At 26.0% G+C, this 22,500-nt stretch overlaps 1 protein-coding gene across 1 annotated transcript in view; it reads right to left on the bottom strand.

Annotated features, from left to right (window-relative positions):
* Positions 1-22,500, bottom strand: part of LOC100209513 (spliceosome-associated protein CWC27 homolog) — a 38,328-nt gene that overhangs the window by 13,487 nt on the left and 2,341 nt on the right. Inside the window, exons 2-6 of the mRNA XM_065818496.1 lie at positions 19,946-20,081; positions 19,308-19,349; positions 13,981-14,012; positions 13,742-13,885; positions 6,202-6,300 (exon numbers count right to left, since the gene is read on the bottom strand). Coding sequence (XP_065674568.1) covers positions 6,202-6,300; positions 13,742-13,885; positions 13,981-14,012; positions 19,308-19,349; positions 19,946-20,081 — 453 coding nt within the window. The remainder of the gene's footprint in view (positions 1-6,201; positions 6,301-13,741; positions 13,886-13,980; positions 14,013-19,307; positions 19,350-19,945; positions 20,082-22,500) is intronic.

Genomic DNA, 22,500 nt, shown 5'->3' with positions numbered 1-22,500 from the left:
TTAATGTGATTCCAATGAAGTAAAGATAATTGTTCCTTGAATGCTATACAATTTGTTTCTGTAAAAAATCATTTAATGAGAAGTTTATTTTGATGGAACAGTTTTATGTTGTCTACATTAATAGAAAAAAAAATTGAAAAGTGAACTGAGACGTCACTTGTAATTATGCCTTTTTTTATAGATAAGTTAAAAATATCTGTAATAATTATATTGTCTAATAATGAGGCTGATTGATGATGCAATTTTAGTAGGTTTGTTTATTAACAGTATCGCTCCATTTTCAAAAATGTCATTATAAAATTAATTAATGTTGTTGTTAGCGTGGTACATATATATATATATATATATCTATATTATTTTTGAAAACCTTTAATGTATGAACAACCGCGGAATGTTCATATCTAGTGAAATATGTTGCACAGTCTTACCGATATTAAATGCTTGTACAATCAATTTTTTCACTGCCTCGCTTAAATATTTATTATGCCCCATTGCAAATTATTGATCATTGAATGTTTTTATAAAAATCTGCCTTCAGAAAAAGAAGTTTAATTAGTCTAAGTTATATCAACGTTGTTAGAATTTAGTTTGTCCAATTACTTTTGAGCCAATCATTTCCATTCTTTTAGCAAAATTTCAAGTAATAACTCCCAACAGGGAATTTTTGTTTTGTTTTTTGTAATTGTAGTATAATTTGACACGCTTTCGTGAAAAAAAGTGTTTGTTCAATTACTTGTGGACGCTACTGTATATATATAGATTTAGATATACCAACCCTCGGAATCAGGATCGTCATTCGGCAATGCCGACTTAAATGTGTTTGAGGTCAGCAAAAAACTGCCGACCTTGTTTCTATATTTTATGGTAAGACCTTTGTATCAAATTTTTTTGCTAACCTCTAAAAGATAGAGGTCGGCAAATTATTGCCAACCTTATTTTTCTTAATTCCAAGGGTTGATATATATATATATATATATATATATATATATATATATATATATATATATATATATATATATATATATATATATATATATATTATATATATATATATTATTACTTTTCTTAATTCCAAGGGTTGATATATATATATATATATATATATATATATATATATATATATATATATATATATATATATATATATATATATATATATATATATATATATATATATATATATATATATATATATATATATATGATACAGATTAAAGATATATATATATACACATCTTTAAAAAACAACATTTTCATAAAAAATGTGCAACATGTACCTTATTGTAATTTATATGATAAAACAACACTAGATTTAAAATTTTTTTAAATAAAAAATATTTTTCAGGGGTGCATTAACAAGAACCATTTTTTAAGAAAAAATTTTATTCAATATTAAGTACCCATTAAATATTCAAATGTCTTGCGGCACCCCTATAATTTGTTATTTAAAAAGTTTTTAAATATAGTGTTATTTTATCTATGATACATTATGGCAAGTATATATGATATATATATGGTATATTTATATATGGTGTATTATGACAAGTTATAAATGTCAAGTATGTATGATAGCAGAAACAACATCAAATTTTATACCAACTAAATTTTAGACTAAACTAAACCCTAAAACAACTAAACCCTAAAAAACCAAACTAAACCCTAAAAAACATTGCTGACAAATTGGAAGTATTAAGTATTTAAGAAAACAAGGAAGATGACAGATTCCAAACAACATTTGAGAAAAAACACTGTCATTAAACTTATATAAGTAATATAGTTATTAAGAACTTTGATTATTAATAATTTTTATGAAAGAATTGAAAAACTTCTTAAGTCATTATACAAAAGTCTAATAGCTTTTAAGATAAAAAAACTTTGACAAAAAATATAATATATCTGGGGCGGATCTCCCAATATCTGGGGCAGATCTTCCAATGATGCCCTTTCTCTTTTAGAAAAGGTGCAAAAACGCATTGTAAACATAGTTGGACCTGTTCTTGCAGCCAATCTCCAACTATTATCACATCCTTGTAATGCTGTTTCTCTTTCTCTTTTCTATAAATACTATAATGGGCACTGCTCTAAAGAGCTAGTGTCTCTTGTGTCATCTACTAAAGTGCATTCTTATGTTACTTGTCATTTAATTAAGTTTCATCCTTTGTGAGTATTCTTAAGTGCTCCAAAATTTTGTCAAGTTTTTTTCCTCGAACATCAGTTCCTTGAAATTCGCTCCCTTCATCTTGTTTTCCTGATTCATATAATTTGCAATCTTTTATGTCCTCTGTTAATCGTTATCTTGCTCAATAAACTTCATCTTTTCTCTTTCAGTAACTTCCAACTCTAATATTGGTTGTCTGCAGCCTTTTTGTATTAAAGATGTTGAAAAAAACAAACAACTTATTTTACACTAAATTCACATCAACAACAAAAGATATAAAAAAATAAAATCAAGAAATACTATAAATGATAGTCATTATTTAATGTTAAGAACGTATATCTAATAATTTAATTATTTATATATGATAATTATTTTAATTATGATAATTATTTTTAAAAATGTATAAAAGAATAATATCAAGTAAAATATTTTAAAACATTAACGAAAAAAAAACAACAAAACAATTGAAAGAATAATTCTTCTAAAAAAAGATCAATTAAAAATAGTGGTAAAGATAACACTGATTAACACAAACAATAAAAAGTCAAATAATATTTTTGTCAAACGAGCAAGAGGTAATGTTTAACATTGCATTACTAGATACTATTAGTAATAAAAAGACACTGTATAACAGATTAAAAACTTTTTACAAGGGCAGTCGCCACTAATTTCCAAAGCTAAAGATCACTTTTGAGGACATTATTACAAATTAAACTCATTAACAACATATTTTAATTTTTAAATCATAAATGAACGTTTTATGTCACAAAATTGTTTTAAATGAAAAATTTCAAATGCAAGAAAGAACTTAGTTTTGTGTCTGGATTTTAATACATGATAACTTTGCTCCTTTTCTTTAACATTTTTTATTAGTGCAGAATACACAAGAGAGGGAGAGATGATATAAACTTAATACTTGTTTACAAGTCAGGTTGACCAACAAAATTTTTACTAGGGATTGCGAATTCACAGATATTTTACATTCCTGGTATACTGAGATTTATATACAATGTTTTTCCAGGATCCTTGGAAAATCTTTTTAAAAGAAAAAACAAATAATTAAATTACTACTTTTTTTTCTCTTTTTCTTCTTAGAAAAACCAGTGCATCAAATTTTAAAAATAGATTGACTGTCTGTCAACCTATTTCTAAAATTTATTAAAAAAAATCCAGTTGAGCTAAAAACTTAGCCTCTACACAGGATGGAGGAATAGTTAAAAGCGCATTATTAGCTAATAGCGAATATAAAGCAAATCCAAATTATATCAACAAGATCTTTTTACTTTCTTTGATATATTTTAATTATAACATTTTTAAGATTCTTTGCTGAATAGCAATCTTGAATATCTAGTTCCTTAATCATAAATTTTAATGTGTCATCAGCTATAATGTTAATAATATTTTCTTCTACAAATCATTTTAGAAATTTAGGCAATGGATACTAGACTTTTTGCAAAATTTTTAACTACTATAAGTTCATCATCAGACAAAATTAGCTTTTGAAATTGAATTCCAAGATTTATTAACTGGTTTTTAACTTCTAACTAATTTTTGAATCTAGAATTAGTACTAGCTTTTGTCCAAATTCAGAATAACATATTTAAGTTTAAGTATTAACTTCATATAAAAATTTTCATACTTTAATATGTTATTATAAAAAATTAGCAGAAGCACCGTCAGTTGTTATGTAAAATACATCAGAGAAAAGACTTACATGAAACATTACAATTTTTTATAAGTAGTTCATACTTACTAATTCAAAATGAATAAAGCCTTTATCGAAGTGAAGATTTATATTCATAATGTGTAATGTGTGATTGGTTGAGAACTCCTGAAATTTGGATTACTATTTTTTCTGGGAATTTCTCATGCACAATTTTCTGGGAACAAACCCTATGTTTTACTCTCCTCATAATATGTTAATTGATATTACACGCCATTTGTCAAATTAAAAAATCTTCAAAATAAATATTGAATAAAAGATGTTCTTTTCCTTAAAAAATGTAAAAACTAAAGTAGATTCAATCATTTTCAAAATCATAGCAAAAATAAGAAAAAGATGGCTGATTAAGATTAGAAAGAACTTTTTTACACTTTTTTATTTGAAATTAATTTGAAATTTTTATTGAAGTAAGTTATAAAATATGAAATATTTTCAAAATTTTATCAATTTTTATAGTTAATTTGTTCAGTCTAAACATCTACATTTTGTGGTTATGTGTCAAATGTAATCATTGCCATTTCAAAACGTCTTCAGTGTGAACTAAAAGAATATCTTTATTTAAAAGATGTACATGAAATAATACAAGATGGTAATCAAATGTCTTTCTGTTAACAAATCTCTATAAAAAAATTTTGAAAGTTTTTTATTTCAATAAAAAAGATCAGGAATTTCAATAAAAAAAAGCAGGAAAACATTAATTATATTACTAAACAACACCATAAAAACTTTTTTTTAACCAAATGATTGCTGAAGACTACTATATAAAGTGTCTCAAAATATTATTTGACCAAAAATTTTTTAAATTTTTTCCTGAAAAAAGTGCTATACTTTTGTAACTTTAGACTTTTTAGTAAACTCAAGGTAAAAAATAAAAGAACAAGTTTTTTAAATAGATTTTTTTTTCTTTAGTGTAAAATATAAATCACTAAGTTTCCAGTCTTAAAATAAAAGAACTTGAAGAATTTTTTTTTACTGTCAAAAAAATATTGGACCAATCACATTTTTTATTTCATAATAAATTATTAAATAAAAAAATTATTATTTTAAATTTTTTTTTGGGGTCTCCTTTTGCTTGGATTAGCAGTTCTATAAGTCTAGACATTCATTCAGCTAAAGATTTTGTTTCTTCCGCCAACTTGAGGTCCAAAATATCCCATAAATGTTCAATGATATTAAGGTCCGACAATTATGCAGGCCACTCTAAGACCTTGCTATTATTTTCAGCATTCCAAAGTTTTAGTGGCAATACAGTTGGAGTCTATCTATCTATCTTGCTGAAATGTAAAACCAAATTCCCAAAGTTTTTTGACAGATCTTTAAATTTTGCCACAAATTGGAGTTTCAACAAACTTCCGAGCCATTGAACCTTATACAATCATGCCATTGCCACCAGTTTGACTATTCCTCTCATGCAGCCTAATTTGTAGGCTTGTTTGTATTTTCACTAAACTGTTTAGGTTTCATCAAATAATTTTGAACTGAATTTCAATTTGTTGCTCCACAGGATCTTTTCCCAGAAACATTTTTTCGCTTCTTTTGCCAACTACAATCTTCATGTGTTTCTTACTCAAAAATGGATTATTACCCACAAGTCATCCTTGAAATGCATGGTCTCAGATAAAATTTCTGATTGTCTGATGGGGTAATTTGATTCCATAATCCTCTTCACCTTGCTCAGCCAGTTTTTGAGCAGAAACAAAGCAATTTTTCTTGACTTGTATAAACAAGTTTCTAGGAAAGCTCTTAGAAGTCTTCTTTTTGTGACCATTCTGTTGCTGTCCATATAATGTTCCAATCAAATTATACTTTTTAGCTATATTGGATACTGCATTATGAAGAACTCTAGTCTCTTGTTTCACCTGGCAATAGGTTTTACCTTGACTGACTGACTTGATGGCATACAAAGAAAGTACCGTTTTATTATTTTTAGTGTAATTTAGAGGGTAAACATTAATTTTTTTTCATTGTTAGGTCAAATATTTTTTGAGACATTGTATGTAGTAGTTGATATTGCTAATGTGAAAATTTTAATAAAACATTTCATTATAATAAAAAAGAAGAGAAAAATAAACCATAATATGGGAAATAGTAATAATTACAAATGACACTCAAAATTAATGATTTATTAAATAATTTAATAAATACATTCTTCAAATTCTAAATATATTGCAGGAAAATTTTTTTGGAGTTACAAGTTGATTGTCTTTTTTATGAGAACTTTTCACTGGAACGGAATTTCAAACTTTGATTTTTTGAAACAAATCTATAAAAAACAAATTTCTTGAAAAACTAAGCACTTTAAATATATTATTATGCAAACCTCAGTAGAAATAATTTTTGGAGGAGATAGTGGCCGATCATTGCTATCTACATCGATTTCGTTAAAACGAATCATATTATAAATAGTGTTTCCAGTAACCTAAAAAAAGTAAACTTTTATTATATATCATAAACATTATTTAATTATAGTAGTATTTAAATAATTCAAATAATTCAAATTTAAAGACAACAGGTGAAATATGAATAATAAACTTTTAAAAAAACAAAACAAAGTAATTCTGTGTTTAACATATCACATATCAAAATAAATTTAACAATTTTTCTTTTGAAATTTTTTTTTTATTTAACTATTTATTAACAAGAGCTGGAAAACATAATAATTATATAATTATTTGGGTAATGTTTTTGATGATCTTGGGCCACTAAAACCATCAATAATATTGTTTATAAATCTTGTTAAAATGGAGTATTTTTTCAATATCCCTTTGAAACATACCATAAATGGTACATTCCTCAGGAAGTCAAGTGAAGCTATGAAAAAATTCTACATTTTTTTTTGTAACTTAACTTTACTCAGGATGAAAACACAATATCAAAAAAAGGATTCTTTTAAAAATAAATAAAATTATTCTGCTTGTACATTTATAGGAAAAATTTAATTAGAGAATTCTAAGACTCTAATGCTTTTATCTTTTATTGATAATCAGCTTAAACAAAGTGTGACAAAATAAATTACTTATTTATTGATATACTTTTTTAAGCGCTGGTAACTCATTTTTTGGACTATAACCATATTATTCTTTCAAATATTTCAATAAACCAAACTAGGTCATAAAGAACTTATTAAATGGTCATTTCACATAAGATTCATTTTTAAGTCATTTTTCAAAAATATTTAAACTGAGAATTAAAAACAGACACAGTAGTACATCTATTAAAAGTATCTTGACTTTTCCAATTATATTTATGCATGTGTAGATGTTTAATTTTTTAATATTTTAAAATATAAAAATCTATATTTCTTTACATGGAGTTGTCTTGTACATTTTTTTTTTTTTAATTTTTATTTCTCAGATTAAACATTAGTGATTAAATAAGTTTGTTAATAAGTGATATTATGACTATATTAATTTTGTCGGTATGTCAAACTTTTTTAAAAATCATTGCTGAAAAAAAGTAAAATGCCATTTCTTTTTTGTCACGACTGCGACATAACAGTTGTCCCCATATTTAAATGGGTCGTTTCGATGTTTAAATGCATCCACAAACCAGATTTAATTTTAAAAACTTTATTCAAAACACGTGTTATAAAGAGTTATTTAAATAACTGATAAAACTGTGTATTTAAAGGTCAACAGTAATAGTTATGAACTAATTTAAAACATCATTTTTTTTGACATAATAATACAGATAGCATTTAAATATAAAAAACAATGCTCAAATCGCACAAATAAGTTTGTAAAGATTATAGAGAAAGAAAGAAAACCGAATTAAAAGAAATAGAAAAAAAACAAAGTAATATTCATCGCCAATAATCAATGCTAGAGCTTGAATTAAAAAAAAGGAGCTAGCTAAATTACGACAACGTTAACACAAAGGTCTTCAAAAACCTCTATGTATCATTGATATATATATATATATATATATATATATATATATATATATATATATATATATATATATATATATATAAATATTTATATATTGTAATGTTAATTCACCTTCCCAAGGCTGAGAAGGCCACTAAAATCAAGGTTACTTTAACTGTGGTTGCTGTATATCGTCTTTAATTGGCTTTACCAAAGTCACCACAAAAAGCAGATAACATCATTAAACAATTAGCAAAAAAAATAAAGATCTCTTTACCAGATAAAAATGCATTTGTTTATCTACTGGTGTATTCAATCATGTAATCGAGTTTTACAACTGTGTTAAAATATCTCGATAGATATGAAAGACTTTCTAAAAATTAATGGTGAAAAATTATGAAAACATTACATGCTACTTAAATTAAGGAAACACTATTCCCACCATGCAGAAGAATTTGGTAGCAAAATAAAATTTTCCAAATTTTGCGCACTTCGTCCAGCTCAAATACTCACACATTCAGAGTTCCTTGAAACCTGCTGTTGTCATGTCAACTGCTATTGTCTAATTTATGAAAATTTTCTTAATATATACAATGTTTTATTCTCAAAACTTAATTTTGAACCTAATTACACAAACTGGGTAAATAAATGAAATCTTTACAATCCTCTCATACCAAATTGCCTCTTACTTTCATGTAGTTTTTGTGCCAACTGTCTATCAACCGAATGCTACCATCATCCAATGAGCCTTTGTACTAATTTAAGTCAGTTACTTAAATTAGTACAAAGGTAAAGTTACAAATCGTCAAAAGCAGGAATTGATCAAACAGCCTTTGTATGCAACATATACAAAGTTTTTGAAAATGCTTAATGCTGAAAATTTCAGATTCCCCATTTAACTAAACGTCACCAAGAGTCTGTTTATTGCCACCAAAAAGGTGACTTTATGGATGGTGAACTAATAATACACTTTGATTTTAGCCAAAACATTAGCTGCAACTTGTTAATCAAAAACATATTCAGAGTATTATGCTTATGTTTTGCGTAATTTTGTTTACCTTCATTAAAACTTATATAGTTTAATATAACATTTTTCTTTAATTATTTTTAAATTTTATTGATATTGCAATTTATCAAATAATATCTTCACTGTTGCAATTTATCAAATAATATCTTCACTGTTGCAATTTATCAAAAAATATCTTCACTGTTGCAATTTATCAAATAATATCTTCACTGTTGCAATTTATCAAAAAATATCTTCACTGTTGCAATTTATCAAATAATATCTTCACTGTTGCAATTTATGGTAAAGGTATAATAAATATGGTTGCTCATTTAACAGATAAAAATGATCACAGTAAAACATTTCATTGTTTTTCTTGAAAAAACTTTAAGGTATTTTTCTTAAACAGTCCAATTTTTATATCTTTTATATATATCTTTGAGTAGTGCAATTTATTTGTCATATATTTTTAAAGGCTTATGCAACCAATACACAAACATAAACAAAGTAAGATTTTTGAGTGATGGTCCATCTTCTCAATTTAAAAACCACTTTATAGTGAAAGTCTAGTCAGCTATGAGATATTTTATTATTAGCAGAAAAGGTTGAAGACACTTTAACATTTCTAGAGAGTGAAGAATGAAGCTTTTAGCATGAAAAAAATATCACCACCATCAGACTACTAACACAGCAAACAAACAATTGTAATTTAATATATATTGACCTGCTAAGTTTATTTAAATATGTCTCAAAATTGCAATTTAATAAAGTTATTTGTTACAAATTTTTGTTAAAAACCTGTTTATTTTTTATTTTCCTAAGAATAACTAAAAACTTAGTGTAAAGAATTAAAAACTTTTTAAAAACTTTGGCATTGCTAAAATATACATTGAAAATACCTAAAATGTAATGTTATCTGATAGTACAATATTTTGTCACAGCTGTGACTTTTTGCTAGTTGCCTTTTTATGTTAAATATGTAAAAAATTGAAAAAATAATTATAATATACTTGCTCTAAAAAAGAATTTTAAAAATTATATTACTAATTTGTTAATAGTCGGTAGAACATGGCCTATACCATATTTTTGTCATCAAAATCCATGGATGGATGTCTCTATATGTTGGAAATGGTTCAATGAAGTCTTTTATCCTGAAGTTAAACACAAAACTGGCTTGCCTTTTAATATTAGACAATGCACCTGAACATTTTGAGGCGTTTAAGCGAAATCTTTTAAAAGTTGTTTTCTTCCCTCCAAATTGCACAAGTTGGAAGCAACCATGTAATATGGGGATTATTGCAGCTCTCAAGAAGCGATATAAATATCTATCTCTCATACATATTGTCTTATTACAGCCTTGATGTAAATACAAAGGAATGTCTGAAAGAAAATAGTCTTTTGTGCAAAAGAGGAGCAGCAGGGGTTAAATACAGGAAGCCCGCACATCTTCTTGACGCTGCTAAGTATGTCGATTTGGCTTGGAAATCGATTTAATCTTCATCTTCATCATTGACTGTGAAGATTTTCCAATGTGTATTGAAGCAATCAAAAGGAAGATGTTGAAGATTGTTTGTCTCTCGAAGAAATAAATGATAATGTAATTGCTATGGATATCAATTCTGATGAAGAAGCTAATAATGATGAGATAGACAATGGTATTTTATTATTAGCAGAAAAGGTTGAAGACACTTTAACATTTCTAGAGAGTGAAGAATGAAGCTTTTAGCATGAAAAAAATATCACCACCATCAGACTACTAACACAGCAAACAAACAATTGTAATTTAATATATATTGACCTGCTAAGTTTATTTAAATATGTCTCAAAATTGCAATTTAATAAAGTTATTTGTTACAAATTTTTGTTAAAAACCTGTTTATTTTTTATTTTCCTAAGAATAACTAAAAACTTAGTGTAAAGAATTAAAAACTTTTTAAAAACTTTGGCATTGCTAAAATATACATTGAAAATACCTAAAATGTAATGTTATCTGATAGTACAATATTTTGTCACAGCTGTGACTTTTTGCTAGTTGCCTTTTTATGTTAAATATGTAAAAAATTGAAAAAATAATTATAATATACTTGCTCTAAAAAAGAATTTTAAAAATTATATTACTAATTTGTTAAAAGCTTTCTACAAAAAACAGCTAACAAGATTCGTTTCATTTTTTGTGGCTGTCACAACCGCAACTAATTTCATTTTGACATAGCAATGCATCTATAGCATAAAATATAGTATAAAAGTTTTTTAGATAGTATTATATGACCAAAAGAACACATTACCAAAAAAAAACTTATTAGATTCCTTGTTTTTATTTTCATTTTTTGCAAATGTCACAACCCTGACTATATTGAATGAACCTAAATAATGTTTTATAATCAATGCTACTTTTATAATATATTTAATTTTTTATAATCATACTGCTCTTGAAATAACTATTATTTTAAAAGTTAAAAGTTTTCATATTTAACGCAGTTTAATAAAAAATATAAAAATCTGCAAATTTTAAAATTATTTTCTTTACATCTAAACTTTAAAAAATTATTTTTAAAATAAATTATTTTTTAAAATAAACTTTTTTAAAAATAAATTATTTTTTTTAATAAATTATTTTTAAAATAAATAGTTTTTAAAATAAACTATTCTTTAAAATAAATCAATTTTAAAATAAATAATTTTTAAAATAAGTTATTTTTTTAATTAATTAAGTAAATAATAAATTAAGTAAATAATAAATTAAGTAAATAATAAATTAAGTAAATAATAAATTAAGTAAATAATAAATTAAGTAAATAATAAATTAAGTAAATAAAAAATTAAGTAAATAAAAAATTAAGTAAATAATAAATTAAGTAAATAATAAATTAAGTAAATAATAAATTAAGTACAGTTATCTCTCACTTAATTGCGCACCCAATTAGTTGCGCATCGTTAACTGTGCGTTTATGCCCAAAATATTTGTGTTTCAATTTTTTACTGAGTTTTTTGTTGAAAGTGTAATTAGATTAGAAAACGTAACTATTATTTTCCTGTGTTAAGTTAAAAACTAGTTTTTATCATAAATATTTTGAGATAATGATTTTATCAGAATGTAAATAGATAAATAATTTGAATTCAAATCGAAGTAAAAGATAAATCTTGTTTTAAACAGATAATAATAAGTTTTAACGATTTATCAGTCAAGTCTCATTGAAAAAACTTTAATAAAAAAACTTCATTTTAAATTTAGTCGTCTATTCACAGTTCTCTTATTCCAACTTTTTATCCTTACTTCTTATGGCTAAAGGCAAAGAAAAAGTTATCAGAAGATCAACAAGTCGAAATTAAAGCTAAACTTAAATAAAGTGATGCGCCAAGCAAACGAGCGATTGCAAGAGAATATAATGTAACAAAAAATTCAATTCGATCTCTCTGGAATAATCGAGATCAAATAGAAAAAATGAGTTTACTAATGACAGAAGAAGCTAGAAAAAAAGGGCTTCGATTATTGTCTGGAAATTTTGAAGCAATAGAAGATGAGCTATATTTGGATTGATGCATTGCATCGTTTGAAGATTGAAGTGCCTCCATCATTAGCAATTATGAAGAAGAATTTAAAGCTTCTTGGCAATGGCTTGCAAACTTTCGTTGTCGTCAAGGCTTAAAATCGATGCATCTCTTTGGAGAAGGAGCTGAAGTTGACAAAGATGATCCTGTTCTTCTTCAGCAACTTGAGGACCTTTACTCAGTTACTAAAATGTGCAGACCCGAATGTATATATTATGGATGAAACTGGACTTTTTTTTACTCGCTGCCTCGATATTCTCTGTTAATGCCTACTGAAAGCTTAGTAACTACAAGAGGTAAAAAAAAATTTAAAAAAAGAGTGACTCTAGGTGTTTGCTCCAACGCAACAGGATCTCACAAAATACCCTGCTCTGTGATTGAAAAAACTGCACAACCTGCTTGTATAGTCGGTAGAACATGGCCTATACCATATTTTTGTCATCAAAATCCATGGATGGATGTCTCTATATGTTGGAAATGGTTCAATGAAGTCTTTTATCCTGAAGTTAAACACAAAACTGGCTTGCCTTTTAATATTAGACAATGCACCTGAACATTTTGAGGCGTTTAAGCGAAATCTTTTAAAAGTTGTTTTCTTCCCTCCAAATTGCACAAGTTGGAAGCAACCATGTAATATGGGGATTATTGCAGCTCTCAAGAAGCGATATAAATATCTATCTCTCATACATATTGTCTTATTACAGCCTTGATGTAAATACAAAGGAATGTCTGAAAGAAAATAGTCTTTTGTGCAAAAGAGGAGCAGCAGGGGTTAAATACAGGAAGCCCGCACATCTTCTTGACGCTGCTAAGTATGTCGATTTGGCTTGGAAATCGATTTAATCTTCATCTTCATCATTGACTGTGAAGATTTTCCAATGTGTATTGAAGCAATCAAAAGGAAGATGTTGAAGATTGTTTGTCTCTCGAAGAAATAAATGATAATGTAATTGCTATGGATATCAATTCTGATGAAGAAGCTAATAATGATGAGATAGACAATGGTACAGACTTCTTAGGTATTGAATTTATACATTTATCTCTGATTGATATTGGCAAGCAATTAAAATGTCAAAAAGCTAAAGCAATTTTAAAAGACGACAATGATAAATTAATGAATAGCTACGAACAACTATCATCAAACATACAGTCAGTAATTATGAAAATTAAACGAGAAAAGCATGACTTTTTCCATCATGCATAATATATTTCTTAATAAAAATTTGTTTATGTAGTTAATAAGTTTGCTAAATTTTTTCTTATCTTTTTCTTATTTGCACACTCCTAGTTAATTGCACACCACAGTGCCTGTTTCAATTTGCACAATTAAGCGAGAGACTATTGTAAATAATAAATTAAGTAAATGATAAATTAAGTAAATAATAAATTAAGTAAATAATCAAATTTTTAAAATAAATTAATAAGTAAATTAAGACCTTTCCAAAAATTGTATGCTTTTTGTTTAACTCATCAGCACGATCAAGTGTGAAGAAGAATTGACTGTTATTATCGTTTGGACCTGCATTTGCCATAGCAACTAAACCTCGACGATTAAATTTAAGACGTTGATGAAATTCATCCTACAAATTAAATAAAATTTGTTTAAAAAGACTTAATAATATATTTCATTAGACATTCTAAACAAAATGATTTCATTCCATATATATAAACCTACCTTGAAAGGTTTTCCAAAAACAGATTCTCCACCTAAAAAAAAAAAAATTATTAAATAGTTTCATCGATTATATTCTTGTAATAAATTTATAAAACAAGTTTTATATTTAAATTGAACTCTTTGTGTATTTTTTATCCAACATTTATCAAATAACACTTAATTTTTTATTTTCATTTCTGTTGCTATTTTATGTTACCATATTATTTAGCAAAAAAGTTAGAGTATGGTTGCTAATATAAATTGATACCCATCAACATTGTATCTCTCCACACCTATGCATCTCAAACATCAAAACAGCACTTCTCAGCATCTCAAACATGAAAATATTATTTCTCAGTATCTCATCATCTCAGCACTTCAAGCATTAATGCAGCAATTCTTAAAAAACATTATCTAGAACTATCTTAACAGATAACAGTTGCTTAGTTGTCAAAATTATAATGACACAATCATAATAATAAATACCATATTTATTTGGTATTTATTATAACAATTATAAATACCATATTTATTTGGTATTTATTATAACAATTATAAATACCATATTTATTTGGTATTAATTATAAAAATTATAAATACCATATTTATTTGGTATTAATGCCTTATTTAAACTAAAAAAAAGTAATGTGAAAGGAGAAATTTATACATTTTTTAAATTAACAAAATCAGCTACCAATTAAAATAGAGCCAGCCGTAAAACAAAAGCAAGCAAAAAAATCAATAACTAACATAACAAAACTTTGAGTTCAAAATTGAAAATTCAGGCTAATCACTATGATTCAATATTTTATCAAAACAAACACTGCATGGTCATTCCATATTTTATCAAAACAAACACTCCATGGTTGTTTCATACTTTATCAATACAAACACTCCATGGTTGTTCCATATTTTATCAAAACATGGAAAACTTACTCCATGGTAGTAAGTAAGCAGGGCCCCGGCTAAAAATGAGACTTTTTGCAAATCCAGTCTGGCCCTGGCAAAATTGTAACATTTAGCAGGGGTTGATAGCCAGGGCTAGAAATAAATTTATAAATTGAAAATTTATCTTTTATATAATATAATTTTATACTTACATTTACAATTTATTAAATTCTGGCATATATTTATGCCAGTATTTAATAAATAGGGACAGATACAGTAAAAGGATGCAATTTGTTGAATAAGAAGCCAAGCAAGTATGAGTTTTGGTTTATTGTAATAGAGATGATAGCTCATTTGAGCATTGACCATGATTAGAGAAACAGCATAAAAGAGGAAGGCTAAAGCCTACTGCTGCTGCTGCTGCTGCTGATGATGATGATGATGATGATGACAATAATGATGATGATAATGATGATAATAATGATGGCGATGATGATGATGATAATAGTGATAATGATGATGACGCTTATGATCTTGATGATGATGACCATGATGATGATGATCATCATCATCATGTTGATCATAATGATGTTTATAAATGCATATATATACAAAATCAAACATAAATTTTGAAAAAAAAAAGTACTTTAGGATGTATAAATTTTTATGCAGCCGCGGTCACAAACCCGACCCCGGCTTTATTTTATCATACCCAGCCCTGGTCAAATATCAACCCCAGTCATTTACTACTCCATGGTCGTTCCATATTAAACTATCCTGATGAGTATCAGAGTGTTGAATCTTGAAGCTAAAATTGCAAATTTTATATCATCACATTAGGCGAAGTTTACTGAAAAAAAAAATGCTTTGTCTCTCACACACTTGATCTAATTATGTACTCAAAAAGAACGTCTTTTCAAAAATTTTTAACACAAATTGCAATCTGTAACTTGGCATTTATTATGGAAAAGCAGAGTTAATATGGAAATAAAAAGCAAAATATTTTATTGAAATTTATGATTGTTAAATAATATACAATATTATGATTGTTATATAAATAATATACAAACTTATGATTGTTAAAGTTTCCATACAAAGGTTTTGCAGCAAATGTTACAAAAAAGCAAAAAAAGCTGATAAAAATTTTAGTTCACAAGGGAATAACAAAGTTACAATAATTATTAGTTTAATATCTCTATAGAATAGCTTTTTCACTATTAAAAATATAAAGTCATAAGAAAATTAGCCTGCAGTAAAACAAAAGTTTGTGAATACTATAGACAGTGCAAAAATAATTGGTTAGAATATCATATTGAAGCTTAACAACAAAAATAAACAGCATCATTTCAAAAAATAACAAAAATAAAGACCATTTATTTAGACATTTTAATGTATAGAATCTAAAAAAAACGTAATTGACTGACTCATCAGTCAGTGAAAAGTGTTAACATTTAGACCATAAGGTCTAAATGCTAACATATGCACCAGAATCATAAACAGGTATAATGATATTAAAATACTCTGGAGGGTCTTAGTATCAAGTTCTTAGTATTTTAGTACCTCCTTCTCAGGAGATGCGTGCGGTCTTACGCGTTGTATGACCAAGCATACAATTTTTTTTATGATTCTAGCCATTTGATATTGCTATTTGATGGTCCAAATATTTTATAGATACATTTTGAATGCCAAGTCATGTTGCTTATTAAATTGCTAGACAATTTTATTTTCCATGTACATTTTCTTCAAAATAATAATTTTTGCTATGTTGACAAATTACAAATTTATAATTCTTTTGAACATCTTTATATACCAAACATTTAGGTATTTAAAAATGGTGAACTTTTACAATTTTATCCATTTAGCAAGTAAATTTTCTGATCGGATTTTAAAACATCATTTAGTGAAAGCGCTTGTTTCCGTATGTATGTAAGTGCTAATTTCATATGTAGCAAAAAATTTTGAAACTAAACTTTCAAAACACTATATTTTACTAAAGTACTTGCAAAATGAACATCAACAATTTTCAATGTTTTGTTAAACTTGGTACAAAAAAAAATAATTCCTTGTTATCAATATCCTTTCAAAAGAATTTTAATTTTTCGTAAATTTACAAAACCTTCTGGTTATCAACTCTAGTGTATACATTCTTATATACAAAATATACAAAAGTATATACAAAAAAAAATATAATAAAATGCCTAATGCACTTATAACTGTATATAAATGAATAGATGGATAAACTATAATCAAGCATGTAGACATAATTTTACTAGAGAACATTTTTTAGTAAACTTTATATAACAAATTAGGAAGAAGATAATTTTATTTAGTTTTGAAATTGATTTTTAACAAAAGTATTTTTTTTGTTATCATTAATTTTTTAGGCTGATCATAGAATGAAACTTGATTAAAAATGATTAACTTTTTTAAGAGTAGTATGCGAAAATGTTGTTAAAGCCAAAATGCTTTTAAAAAATTGTTGATAGTTTTTTTCTTTTTTTAACCGTTAAGAAATTCACCCATAAACAATTGTCTCCTTATTGAAAAAAAAAAACACTAAATTGTGAGAAAGCAATAATGTGAGTGTTATGAATGTTTTGAGAAATAAATAATATAAGTTTAAATAAGGTTTTTTGAAATAAAGAAACTTTTTTTTTCTTCAAACAACATATTTAAATTTTGTTGATAATTTATTTTATAACAATATTGTTTAATTTAATGATATTTTATAAAAATTTTATAAAGATAAAGACTTTAAATGATTTTTAATGTGGTTTTAAATAAAATTTAATTACAATGAGGTACTTTAAAATACGAAACTGAAATAATTTAACTTTTAACGATATAGATATGTATATTAATTCAAGTTGCATTTACTAGAGTAATGCTTTTCTGTTATGCAACAAAATCTCATAACAAGAACTGTATATATAAATATCATGGTGTTAGACAGCCCAATGACACAGCGTATACAGCGGAATTCTTAATGGGTTTATTTTATATATATATATTTATATATATATATATATATATATATATATATATATATATATATTTATATATATATATATATATATTTATATATATATATATATAAATATATATATATATATATATATATATATATATATATATATATATATATATATATATATATATATATATATATAAAAGTTAATCTTATCTACTCTGAAAAAAAAACAATACTTAAAAAAAAAAAAACTACAAAATTGTAAGGAAATTTTAATAAAATAAACAAGAAAAATTTAATAAATAAGAAAAGAAAATTAAAAAAAATAATAGTTATATTAAAAAAATTTTTTATATAACTTTTATATTCTTTTTTTAGGTTGGTTGTTGTTTTTAGCAACCAAATTTGATACAAATTGAGGAAAAAAACATATTTTATAACAATTTAACATCAATTAAAAGTTTTGATATTTGTTAACAATTTTTATCAGTCCGTATAATAAAGAAACTAAACTGCTATATATGCTAGAACTATGACAAATTTTGTTAATTTTTGTCTTATGTTTATTTGTTTTCATGTCTTTTTGCTTTTAACAATGTTTTTGCTATATTTGACATTTCTTCTCAATACTTATGTAATAGTAAAATGAGAAAATAAATTGTTTTTTTTTTTTTAAATATATTATTTGAATGATAAATTTTGTAATGACAGATGAAATTAAATAAAAGAATAACATGGTTCCTTTTATAAACATATCTACCACATTTGATGCTTCTCTGAAATTATTTCCATTATATTGCCCAATTTCCAGAGTTAATAGGAATAACTAGAGATAACTTCATAGTTATCTATGAACATAACAATTGTTCTGTTTGAAAAAATGTATTTAAAAACTTAAAAAAAAGTTTTAAATAGGCTTCTAAAAATTTTGTTAAAATGTTCAGTTGATAAACAATACACTAGCCCACAAGTTTTTGGAGCATCATCAATAACAATAGTTCATCAGCAAATAAATTATTGGGTTTAAATGCACAATTTGGAGAACCAAACGAAAGTGCAGACTATTTCAATGGGTTAGTGAAAACAACTAAACATTTTATACTTGAATAATAGAATTAGTAGAAATTTAAAGATTATTAGAAATAAATAGCAAATAGTTTTTCACTTTCCTGTGAATTGATAAAAACAGTAAAATTTAACAAAAACATTTGAAAAACAAATTTTAAAACTGTCTGTATTTCTAGCGCAAATAATAAAGTATTATCTAAAAATGACTATCTGGCCAGCACTAGCCAGGTGGTCATTTTTAGGCTGATCATTTATTGATTATTTGGCTAATGGTCATTTTTAAGCCTTGTGGCATCACAGAAAAAGCTTGCTGTCTTTTCTTAGTTTCAATCTATTCAAATGATACACAACAAAATGAATAGTATTTAAAAAAGTATATATTATAATCAAAAAATGCATAAGCAAAGTAATACTAAATTACCACTTCCTGTTCCAGTTGGATCTCCTCCTTGAGCAATGAAACCTATTTGAAAATTAAAAAAAAAGGTAAATAAAAATCATTTTCATTAAAGTTATAAAAACAAACTTAATTTTATTTTTATAAATTATACATTTTCTTTGAAAAATCATTAAAACTTAAAATTCATAAATGAAATCAATTCTCAGCTATAAATTACAAATCTTATATACACCACACTTCAATACACGCAACAAATTACATAGTTCTACAACATAATACTACCCCTTAATACCAATAGACACCATCATCACTAATATTAATACTGTTTTGTTACATGATCATAACTAAACAACACCATCACTTAATTTTAACAAAACAAATCAACATTTTCTCATACTATTAGTGCCTCTAAACAATCTTTTACATAACAACAGCATGATTAACCACAGATAAAACCACCACCAAAAATATTACCATCATAATACTACCTTCACAAACCTTTTTACAAGCATTGGTTATCTAATAACAATTTAACAGAAGGATTCAAATGTACTACAATTACAAACAGACTACATGAAAGAATAAAAGCTTTAAACTGACCTAAAACTTATAAACAGAATTTTAAGAGACCAACAGAGCCAAAAAGATTTTTCCCAGACCTTTTATGACTCTATGGAATATAGTATTGTTGTAGTAACCCTCCAAACAAAGTTGTACAAAATTCTGGCATGCTTTTGGTGCTTCTTTTGACCAGAGTTCAATGTCAATATCACCAAGAGAAGTCTTCATAAGTACCTAAAATAAAATATTCGTTATAAACAATAGAACAAAAAAAAAACAATAGATGCATGTTCTAACTATTTAGTCAGTCAGTGTATATACTAAAGTAAGATAAAGACTTATCAAAGTATGCAATATATATACAGTAGCTTGCAAAATTAACCGGACAAGAGCATAACTTGAGATAACTTTTGAATGAAAAGTCCAATTTCTTTCAAATTTTCACTGAAATGTCAAAAAATTGATTACATATCTAAAAACAAATGAATTTTTACTAAATCTAAGCAATCTAATCTTAAAAGTTCATTTAATTAAAATTTCCGCATGCAAAAGTATCCAGACAGAAAAAAAAAAAACTTGAATTAGATTTTTTTTTTAAAATTTTTTTGATTGAAAATACTTTATTTAAAGTAAATTGCTTTAGTACTTTGTCGGGAAGCCCTTAGCATTAATTACTGCTTGACAGTGACAAGGAATTGAGTCCACCAGCTTCATAATCACAATAATTTTGATTTTTTGCCATTCTTGTTTCAGAATATTCAATAAATCAAATTTACTTGCTGATTTTCAACCTGAAATTCCTCAATCTATGAGTTTTCATAAATGTTCAATAGAATTAAGGTCAGGACTTTGCTATGTCAATTCCATGAATTGAATTTTTTTGTTTTTTAAAAAGTCTATTATAAGGGTAGAAGTGTTTTTTGTGTCATTATCCTGCTGAAATATTTATCCTCGAGCCCTGAAAAATGTTCCGCGCTAAATGCTGTCTTGGTAAATGCTGAAATTAAAGAACTTTATAAAAAAAAATGTTGGGTTGACACAATCAAACGTCTTTTGAGGTCTGCAAATCTACTTGGAAGACATCCTACAAAGAAATTTTTTATTTATGTAAAGAATCGAAAAGCATTTATATAAAGAAACGACAAGCACGCTTAAGATTTGCTAATGAACATTTGGTTTGGGCAAGAAAACAGTGATTGAAAGTACTTTTTATGAAATTAAGTTTATGTTATTTGGATCTGATAATATTAGATATGTCCGTTGACCAAAAGGCCATAAAAACGATCCTAAATACCAGCTACCAACATCAAAGCACAGAAGTTGAAACGTTATGAACTGGGCTAACTTGAATAGAGATTGTATCGGCCCTATCTATTTGATTGATGGTATAATGGACAAAAATATGTACAAATATATAGTTAAGAATGTTATGCTACCACATACTAAAGACAAAATGCCTCGAGGAAGGATGTTTTTGAAGGACAATGACCCAAAGCACAATTAAACTCTTGTGAAAAACTTTTTCAAAACCAATGAAATTTGATTAATCGAATAGCCTAAGCAAAGTTCTGACCTTAATTCTATTGAATGTCTATGTAAGCTCATTGATTGACAAATTTCAGGTCGAAAACTAACAAATAAACGTGATTTATTGAATACTCTGAAAAAAGAACTGAAAAAGCAGTAATTAATGCTAAGGGCTTCCCAACAAAGTAGTAAAGCAATACTTTAAAATAAGGCATTTTCAATTTAAATAATGTTTAGAAAGAAAAAAAAATCTTATTCAAGTTTTTTTTTGTCCGGATACTTTTGCACGCGCATATTTTAATTTAATGAACTTTTAAGATTAAATTGCTTAGATTTAGTAAAAATTCATTTGTTTTTAGATTTGTAATCAATTTTTTGACATTTCAGTGAAAATTTGAAAGAAATTGGATCAAAATTTCTAGAAGCCTATTTAAAATCTCAAGTTATGCTCTTGTCCGGTTACTTTTGCACGCTACTGTATACACAGATACAGATGTATTACATGTTAATTGTTCAATTTGATAATTTGATAACTAAAAATACTAATTCTTAAAGCTTAATCGCTCAAAAAATAAAAATTGTTACACAATCTACCATGGAAGTATTGTTGGCTGATTGGGGCACTTCAGACAGCTGCCTACATGTAGGCAAGCTCATGAACATCTCTTATTTACCGCAAAAGTAAAAAAATTGACTAGGCAGTTTAACTAAAGTAAATAAAATATTCATTATCTGTCATGCTGCTAATTTTCCTAATACAGAAAAGCCGCATGCTGTCTCCTAAAAAAAAGTCCAATATCAGAAACATGTTATTGGAAGAAAAAGGTAAAGCACAGCTAACAGACAGATAGAAAGGACTTGAGGAGAATTTTCTGACTTAATGATAAGTATGTTTAAAACATTGCATGCTGCCAGTAATCAAATTATATAAGAGGAAAAGACCTTCTGAGAAATGGAAAAAACAAACAAACAGGAAACTTGCTAAAACTCATCCACAAGAAAAAATAAAGATTAAATAAAAACAATGAGTCTGTAAAATCAACTAAAGAAAATCAAACTTCTGTGGATGCAGGAAAAAGAAATCAACCATCACCAATAACATGTCTAGTAAAATCGTGTTGCAGCC

Source organism: Hydra vulgaris, chromosome 14 (genome assembly GCF_038396675.1).
Source record: "Hydra vulgaris chromosome 14, alternate assembly HydraT2T_AEP".
NCBI classification, from domain to species: domain Eukaryota; kingdom Metazoa; phylum Cnidaria; class Hydrozoa; order Anthoathecata; family Hydridae; genus Hydra; species Hydra vulgaris.
This window is presented reverse-complemented; position numbering and strand designations above follow the sequence as displayed.